The sequence below is a fragment of the Gekko japonicus genome, unplaced genomic scaffold (genome assembly GCF_001447785.1).
Source record: "Gekko japonicus isolate JY-2015 unplaced genomic scaffold, Gekko_japonicus_V1.1 scaffold137, whole genome shotgun sequence".
Taxonomy (NCBI): Eukaryota; Metazoa; Chordata; class Lepidosauria; order Squamata; family Gekkonidae; genus Gekko; species Gekko japonicus.
This window is the reverse complement of record NW_015174276.1, coordinates 1,216,853-1,226,508: the sequence shown is the minus strand read 5'-3', so window position 1 is coordinate 1,226,508 and position 9,656 is coordinate 1,216,853. Positions and strand designations below refer to the sequence as shown.

The window sequence follows — 9,656 nt, the reverse complement described above, 5'->3', positions numbered from 1 at the left end:
TAATGCTGGAAATTTTTGACTTTGATGTATTCGAAAGCACAAGCAAGAACCAAAATGACTGGGGTAGTTTCCCTCCTCCTCCTCCTTCTCCCTCTCCTCCAAAAAATACAAATAAGGAGGTTGCTCCCACTGAGGAACACCCAGACTTCCCCACAGTGTTTCCTACTAAGGGATCCTTTCTTCAGGATTCTCAGATAAAGAGTTTTGATAGCCTCCATGATAGGTTTCCGGAGACGGCCTCTCCAAAACATGAGTCCAAACAATTCCAGCAAACAGAAGAATCCAAAGAGTTAGTCAGAACTCAGCCTAGTGAGCTACCTTTAATGGAAGCAGACAATCTTACTTTGCTTGGACAAGAGGGCAGTGAAGACCCAAAGGATAAAATCTTGCTTGTGCACCACACTGCTATAGAGGAAAGAGAGGAAGATGAAGGCCAGAAGAAACATTTAAAGGAGGTGTCTTCTGGGGAAGATATGACCATCTCAGCAACGGTGTTACCAACAGACACGTCCTCCACCCAGCAGTCTTCAGCGGATGTGTGTCCCCATGATGTCTTGTATGTCACTGACCTCATCACCTTTTCTTCCCGCTTCTGTGGCACAAATTCACCATTGAAGAAGGACATGGCTTTTGGGTCTTCTCTGAAGATGGTAGAGGTCATTGTGGAGCTGATCACAACCACCGATCGTGGGCGAGGCTTTGCGATGCTGTTTGAGTACAAGAATGATACAGACTCGATTGCCATGAATGATTCAACGGAGGGGAGAGAGAATATCATGATGCTGGTCATCATAACAGGGATTCTTTTCTTTGCACTTGTTCTGTTGTCCACGCTTTGTATTGCTTGCAGGTTGGTACTGTGATTGTCAATTGATTGGTTTCCCTGGACAATCCTTTCATGTGTCTGCCTTCAGTCTAGGATAGGGGTCTATGGCAATGCTCCCTCTAAGCTGTGGAGCCCTGTGAGCAAAAATTCTACTTTCTGAGTTACTGGCATTAAAGTTATGAGCAGGTGATTTGGCTACTGCATAAATTAGTTTGCTCTGGAGCCATTCTTCCTGAGCTAAGACAAAAATGTGTGCGCCGGAGGCTAAAAAACTGTGAGCTAGCTCACACTAAATCAGCTTAGAGGGAACACTGGTCTGTGGGCATTTTTGGAGTTCTGACAGAGTTTGGTGGGTGCAACTACAAAATGGCTGCCATAGGAGGTGGAGCCAACTGCAAAATGGCTGCTACAAGAGGCAGAGCCAACTACAAAATGGCTGCCAGTCACAAAATGTCAGGGAGTGAATTCATTCATGACTAATAGTAACCCTTCAGTATTTCTAATGACTAATAGTAACCCTTCAGTATTTCAAGCAGCAGCTCTATTTAACAAGGTAACTATTAATATCAACTTTGGAAGAGTTGCCAACCTTCAGGTGGCACCTGGACTTTCTTCCAGAATTGTAACCAATGCTTCCTGTAAGCTGTGGAGTCTTGTGAGCAAACATTCTGCTTTGTGAACCACTGGCATTAAAGTTGTAAGTGAGCAATTTGGCTACTGCATAAATTAGCTTACTCTGGAGCCATCCTTTCTGAGCTAAGACAAAAACGTGTGAGCCAGAGGCTAAAAAATTGTGAGCTAGCTCACACTAACTCAGCTTAGAGGGAACACTGATGACAACTGATCTGCAGACCGCAGAGATGGTTTTCCCTGAAGAAAATGGCAGCTTTGGAGGGTGGCTGCTATGGCATCATGCTCCTCCTGAGCTTACTCCCCTTCCCAAACTCCACCTTCCCCAGGCTCCATCACAAATCTCTAGGAATTTCCCAATGTGGAGTTGGTAACCCTAGGCCTAAGTCAAGGGAAATGTTTACGGTCTCTTTCCTCCATCCCCTTGCAGAACTTTATCTACCTGTACCTCAGCTTCAGGTAAGTGGTAGATCTGGCCAGTAAATCCTGTCGGAGTCTGTGATATCACACCACAGTTTAGAAATCACTTAACAATAATCTCTCAGTACACAGAATGATTGAGTGGGCCAGATGAATGCTCTTCTTGATGATAACCATTTGGCAATCCATTTTATCCTCGGTGTGAACGAAACCAGATTTACACAGACTCCTTGAAGAAAAAGAAAACTTTGCCCACCCAGTACAGTGTCCCATTTCTAGGAGCCTGATTGAAGGAGTGTGAGGGGCCCAGTTTGGATTGGGGCTACAGTACACAATGGAGCTTAAACCTTTTCCCCTGCAAGTTTTCCTGACCTGAAACAGTTCTGTGGAGCATTGTTTGCCCCACTGGAGAAACCCAGGTGAGGAAAATGGCATGGGAGGAAGGCTTCTCCCTATATACGGCAGCTCCAGTCCAAATTAGGCCCCTGAATACCTGCAGCTGGGAACTTGCAGTACATGTCTGAAAGAAGGTCTTCGTGACAGACCTGGAGGATGCAACATGACCATGTATTTAGTCCCTTAGCTATAAGATAAACCAGAATTTTATCTCTCAGTGTCAAGAAAATCTTGTGTTCGGATAAATTCAGGATCTTCCCAGTTAATACATTTCCTTGCCTTTGCGTTGATGGGCGTAGATAAGGGAATGCATGGTTATCTCCAGTCTCTGCTGCTCTGACCTTATAAATCTACAGATGTTATTTTGTTCTGAGTCTAATTTTTATATAATTGTTTCTTACAGTTCAGTGCATCTCAGGCTGCCATTTGGCTTGGCTGTTGAAATATACCTGTTGATAAACGGCAAAACCAGGCATTTTTCATGCCACCAAGTAGCAGAAATGGCACATTAACGACTCTTGGCTCTCAGTCTGCCAAGTGCCAAGGGAGACAGTGTGTGTGAGAGAGAACAGTCATGAGCCCCTTTTAAATGTCAATATTATCTGGAATATACTCTTATTACCTGTGTCTCCACAGTGGCCTTCAGATAACAAGGGATTCAGTTTTCTTTCACTGAGTGCTAATGTCTGGAGTGTTTTCAGAAAAGGAGAACCCGATGGGTTTTTGATAATATAGCCTGCGTGGGTTTTTATTTTTTAATTATTCACCTCTTTAAAAGGAACTCCAGGAAAAAACTTAACGAGGCTATTGGGGATTGGAACGATGCAAAATATTTCTGCTTCAGTATTTTTGTTGATTCCTCCGTTCAGCAATGTGGCTCATCAGCTTAGCCCAAACATGCAGTCTTTCTGGACAACATACCATTGCAAGGTAAACAACACATTGTGTAGAGAAGGGGTCCCCAGACTTTTTGAGCCTGTGAGCAGCTTTGGAATTCTGACCCTGGGTGGTGGGCATACCCACAAAATGTCTGCTGCGAGGGCGGAACCAACTACAAAATTGAGGTTATCCATAAATCTAACATTAACTCCTCAGCATTTCAGGCAAAAGCTCTGCTTAATACCTTTTGAAATGAACATAATGTTTTAAAATACTTTATTGCGTACACGCGACATGCAATGAAGATCTTTGTGCTGTGGTGGCAGCTGCTGCCAAAGCAATGATTTTTTAAAATCTGCACAGTCAATCAGGTCTCCTTTGGCTAATCAAAAGCCATGTTGGGGACCTCTGATAGGGTTGCCAGTTCCAGGTTAGGAAATTCCTAGAGGTTTGCAGGTGGAGCCTGGGGAGAACAGGGACCTCAATAGGCTACAATGCCACAGAGGCCACCCTCCAAAGCATCCATTTTCTCCAGGGGAACTGATCTCTGTAGTCTGGAGATGAGCTGTAATTCCGGGGGATCCCCAGCTCCCACCTGGAGGCTGGCATCCCTACCCCCAGTTGGAGGGTGGAATCTAGCATGCCAGTGGTGGAGACTGCCTGGTATGTTATGTTGCTGTCATGTTGCTGTGGAAGTGGATTCAGGATGTGACATTCCGCTGGAACTGAGGCACAGTGCCCAAGTTTTGCAAAGAGGCTGCTAATTTAATAGGCACCAGTCAAAAGGGAAAGAAACCCTTTGAAACATGTTGCCCATATCACACATATAATAAAGCTAGATTCAGGTGGGTAGCCGTGTTGGTCTGAAGCAGCAGAACAAAGTTTGAGTCCAGTGGCACCTTTGAGACCAACAAAGTTTTGTTCAAGGTGTGAGCTTTTGTGTGCAAGCACACTTCTTCAGATATAATAAGGCTGTGTATTATTGTTCCAGAATGGCTAGTCTTCCTGAATATGCTCTGATGCAGTCCAGAAATTTCTTAATGCATCTGCCCTTTCAGAAGAGGAAAACGATGCTGGATTTGTACAGTTTGTCCATGACCTGCCAGGAGGAGGAGGAGGAGGAGAAGGTCTGCCCCTAAATGTCTTGTACCTGCCTTGCTTAGAAAATGAACCCCGGCAAGCATGATGGATGACTGTCATTTTGTTCTACTTGGCATGCTGTTTTTGTCTAGTTCAGTGCTATGAGTGGCATACAAGTAAATATGATTAAGTATGCTTAACCAGTGCGAGGCCCTGGAATTGATGTAGCATGGTGGTTAAGGGCACAGGCCGAGCCAGAAATCCTAAATTAAAATCTGTTTACCCATCTTTTTTCCTCCTTCAGTCTCACCCACCCCACTTGCAATTGGTGGGGAGAATAATAACGCTGGATTCTTTTACAGGCCAGGAGGAAGAGGAATCGCACAGACAGAGAAGGGTGACACAGTTTTAATATTTGCACAGAAAATGGAATCTGGGCAGGTGCAGCTGTCATTATAGGCAATTCTGAAATTCTTTCTGCCTCATTAACATATGGGAATCTTTTCCCCCTTTGCATTTGGACTCCCAAGACGTGATCAATGAGGGGGAAAGTGACAAAGTAAATGCTTAAGCTGTAATACCCGTAATTAGTCTGCCCCCCCCCCCAGCAATTGACTCTGGACTCACATCCTCTCTAATCTGGCTTCTCAATGCGATGTCCCAGATTAGTTGACCCAGAAGAGGGCAGCCTTAAGTTGCTCCGTCACTGAGGAGGAAGCCTCCACAAAAGGAGCTAATAACCTTGGAATGATCCCAAACTTGTCCTGCTTTCTCCTTCCACTCTCCAGGCCTGTCCTTGGAAGACCAGAGCAAGTCAGAACTTGGCTACCCTTTCCTTCCCTCACTCCTCTTGTTATTTTTTTTTTTTAATATGCTGCCGCCTGGCTAAAAGTAGCAGCTCTCCCCCCCCCCTGCAGGCAGCCAAATGGCGCAGGCCAGATTTGGCGCCTAGCATCCATTCTAATGAACGGGGGTCGATGGTGGTGGGGTAATCACCCAATGTTTGCCCAGGGCTTCATTCCCTTCAGCTGCAGCGAGCTCTCTGGGGAAACTCCAAGATTTTGCCACACTGTCGCCTTTGTTTACTGGTTGGAAGAGGAATGAAAGCTTCAGTTGTTGGTTGGCCAATATTTCTAATTCCTTTTGGCCAAGAGGCCGGGCCTGAGTTAGCAGAGGGGTTGTTTTTCTCTCCTCTTTCCCAAGCCCCCAAGAACAAGGGGCTTGTCTACCTTCTTAGTTTTAATAGTGCCCAGCAGAGCTGTGAGGGAAACCATAAAACGTCGAATGTCTGACCTGCCAGAGAGTTCTTTCTGACTCCGATACTCACTCCTGTGTATTGACAGCCATCTCGTCACCATAAGAGAGGGATCTGGGCCTCCCCCTCCCCTTAAAAAGTGTTGATATTTATTTAGAAACTTTATATGCCATCCTTACCAAGACTTGCTCGATGGGGTTTGATATGTTCCGCCAGTTACTAGGAAGAAGCGACCAACAAAGTCAGATTGCATTCCATCAAAAGGAAGGCCTGGAGAAGGCTGACTGTAAAGGGTTGTTTGTGAAGCTGACTTAAGTGAGTTAGAGCCAGTTACTCTGGTGGGGATGTATTCCCTCTGAGCTGAGTTAGTGCAAGCTAGCTCACAGTTTTTTAGCCTCCAGCTTGTACATTTTTGTCTCAGCTCAGGAAGGATGGCTCCAGAGGAAACTAATTGATGCAGTAGCCAAACCACTCGCTCACAACTTGAATGCCAGTTGCTCACAAAGTAGAATGTTTGCTCACAAGACTGCACAGCTTAGAGGGACCATTGGATGCTACCCTTCGGTGGGATCTAGGGATCCCCTGGAATTACAGCCCATCTCCAGGCTACAGAGATCAGTTCCCCTGGGGAAAAACGGATGTTTGGAGGGTGGACTCTATGGCATTGTACCCGACTGAGATCCCTGCCCTTCCCAAGCTCAGCCACCAAATCTCCAGGAGTTCTCCAACCTGGATCTGGGAACCCTACCCCCCCAAACCCTGCCAGTGGCTGGGCGGGGGGGAACCTGGAAACCCTAGACTCTGGAGACAGAGGCCTACTTGCATGACCTGTAAACCTGTAACTAAGCAGCACTTCTTCAAGAAGGGGTACCAACCTCCAGGTGGCACTTTGAGCTATTACCATTGATCTCCAGTGGCCCTGGATTAACCATTAAGTGAAATGTACATGCTTAGGACACCAAGGGAAGGGGACCACCACAGAGGGGGTTTTGCTTATGTTTCTCACTGCTAGTTAGTGTCTTAATGTCTTATCAGTTAAGCAATGGAAGCATTTTTTCGGGAGTATTAGCTCTGTTAATTCAATTAAGGCAGCAGTCATAGGCTTGAGGAATTGTTCAAAAGGGGCATCTAAGAATTAAAGTGCCTTACACAGCTTCGTTAGCACCTGACACGGTTTCCACTAAGGAAGGAAACAGAAGCTTGCACACCTGCCATTGGACTGGTCCTGCAGCTGGGGCGGGAGACGGGCGGCCTCACTGGGTCTTCCTGCTTCTGCCATCCTTTTGAAAGGAAGCATCAGGAAGACCTGGCAAGGCCATGCGGCTGGCCAGCGAGTGACTCCCACACTGTCACAGTCCATTTCCTAAGGAGCTCCTCTTCTTCCTCCCCAGGGCCTCTGAGTCCCTCCTTCTTTCTATCTTCTTCTTCTGGAAGGAGCTCTGCCATGGTCTCTGTTCCCTGCCGAGCAGCTACAGGCTGCACTGGCTAATCTGAAGACGAGGAGGTGAGGCGGACAGTGCAGTGACTACCCCACCAAAATTCATAATTAAAGGGGGAGATTCGGGTGAGTGCAGCAAAATTGATGAGGGCACAGCAAAATCGATAGGGGGTGCCGCCTGCTCTGCCTCCCCCCCCCCGCTGGCTGCAGCTCTGAATGGAAGGGCCAAGGGGCACCATTGTTGGGCTGTGTTTAGAGCATCAGTTGGGCTTAATCCAGCCCTGATCTCCAGACAACCAAGATTGGTTCCCCCGGAGAAAATGGCTGCTTTGGAGAGTGGACTCTATGGCATTATGCCCTGCTGAAGTCCCTCCCCTCTCCAAACCCCTCCCTCCCCAGGCTCCACCCTCCAAAATCTCCAGGTATTTCCCAATCCAGAGCTGGCAACCTTATTTTCAGGGTATATTGGGGGTTCACAGCCCTCCATAATCCTCTCCCCAAATCCCTGCACATAGAAACTAGATTTCAGAGAGAAAGACCCATGTCATACCTCCCATCTTTAGCTTCAAACCTGCCAAAAGAGAGTAGTAGTGAGAAATTTAAGTTACTTTCATCCCACAGTCTAACCTACTTTACAGAAATTTGTATGAGGGTAAGGTGAAAAGCCTGAAAGTTTAGTTAAAATTTGATGGCTCTTGGCTTGGGAGGGTTCTTAAAAAGAAGGATTTTTATGTGCTAAATTCATTGCCTCAGCAGTAGCAGATAATCTTATTTCATACTACCGATATCCGTGTATCAGTGTGGGACCTGTTTTGTGGTCTTTGTAGCTGCCTGACCAATGCCTGTCAAAATTATTAGATGACAATTTTTTGAACAACCTGGAGCAGTTTATCACCCATACCTGTTCATTACCACGTTGTGACAGATAAAAGCCTTTGTCAGGTATGGGCAGCCGATGAATGCCATGTTTACATGCAGTACTCCATTAAATTCCATATTATGGGTGGGCTAGACTTTTTCCGATTCAGCTCAGAGGCCATTGTGAAATTGTTAAGTTCAACACCATTCATACTGGAGTGTGAGGATATACTCTGCCTGGTTAATGTCTTGCAGAAGCCAGTATCAACTGGGCTGAGGTGACTACAGTATTTTGTCTGAAACATATCTGAAAGCAGTTTTGGATTAGCTAGATTAACAGTTTTACCTGAACAGTTACAGCGAATGCAATTTTTACCATCATGACACTTTCAGTTTCTAAAGTGGTTCTATTTTGCGCTTCTCTCAGTTTGAATTCACCCTTCTTGGACACGAGTAGCCAAAAATGGGTACTGTGCTTCAAATAAGACTTCAGCAGTGCTTCCACAATGATATTAATATACCTCTGTCAAGTACTTTTATTGTGTTGTCTCAAAGTCATAGCAAACAACAGGCACAAAACCATAAAATCACAACACAAAGTTACATTACTAGCTGTAATATATAAACCACCAGCACAGTAGGTTTTAAAAGCAGATTAGACAGAGTCATGGTGGGTAAGTCCACCAATAACTACTAGCCATGTTGACAAAAGGGAGCATCCATGTTCAAAAATAGCAAACCTCTGAACGACAGTGCTCGGGTGTAATGTCAGGGAAGGCCTTAGCCTCTGTGACCTGTTTGTTGGCACTCCAGGGTAACTGGTTGGCCACTGTGTGAAAAAGGATGCTGGACCAAAGCAATCACTGTAATCTGATCCAGCAGTGCTCTTTTTTGGTTTTAAAACATATAAAGAGTTTCATTTGCCTTTTTGGTTAATGCATCAAGAAGAATAGAACCCACAGAGGAGTTGTTAAAATTTACACTGACTTGATGTTTTCCTCTCGCCTCTTTCTTTCTCAGGCAGCAGCTGTGTCCCAAAAGGAACTCTCTGGATGTACGCTGTGACCAGGAGGTTAGTGCTGAATAGTCTGTAACCTTTGCCGATTTGCGTAGGTTCATGTTTTTCTCTCTTTTGGATTCTTGTTACTGGCTACCTGAATATGTTGACGGGGTAATGTTTTGAGTTGTAGAACGGGATCCAGAATGCCGGCATTGATATCAATGAGCTCCGCTTGGTCATGCCAACCCAAGAGAACGAAAACAACAACCACTCTGTTGGGGGAAATGGAGCGGGTAAGCAGCGGGCTGTTAGGAAGAGCTCTGTTGTCAGTCTTTAACTGTCGCCGTCCCCCGCCCCGAGATGCTGGAGATGATTTCTGCATGTGTGAAACTTGAACTCTTATACTTTACAAAGAGGCCTTTACCTCTTCTAGCGCTTGTTTTTCCCCTCCCTTGGTAGAGTAAATTTGTTTTCCTTGGCAGCAAAAGCCCACAAGTGTAATCCCAGAGTGCTGCCAACGGAAACAGACATACCCAGTGTTGTAAACCAGGTTAGCAGGTCATATGTTCTTGTTAATCTGGTGACAGAGATGATCTTTAATGCACCCATGAACGGGCACACACGCGTGCCATTTTCTCATGGCCGTACCCGTAAAGGATGAATTTTTGCAGCATTAGATTCGTGTTTTTTATTATGGTCATGCTGTCATTTCCCCCCCTTATTACATTAGGGATTTTTATTCTTTATCTTGGTTGTGCAATTAAAGGAGCAGTCCCAAGAAGGTCTTTGCAGAAGCAAGGCCAATTTTACTTAACAGGTAGGGTTGCCAACCTCCAGGTGGGGACTGGAGATCTCCCGGAATTACAGCTGATCT

At 45.7% G+C, this 9,656-nt stretch overlaps 1 protein-coding gene across 1 annotated transcript in view; it reads left to right on the top strand.

Annotated features, from left to right (window-relative positions):
• The first annotated feature begins 323 nt into the window (after positions 1-323).
• Positions 324-9,656, top strand: part of LOC107120985 — a 25,230-nt gene continuing 15,897 nt past the window's right edge. Inside the window, exons 1-3 of the mRNA XM_015423779.1 lie at positions 324-850; positions 8,803-8,854; positions 8,973-9,075. Coding sequence (XP_015279265.1) covers positions 324-850; positions 8,803-8,854; positions 8,973-9,075 — 682 coding nt within the window. The remainder of the gene's footprint in view (positions 851-8,802; positions 8,855-8,972; positions 9,076-9,656) is intronic.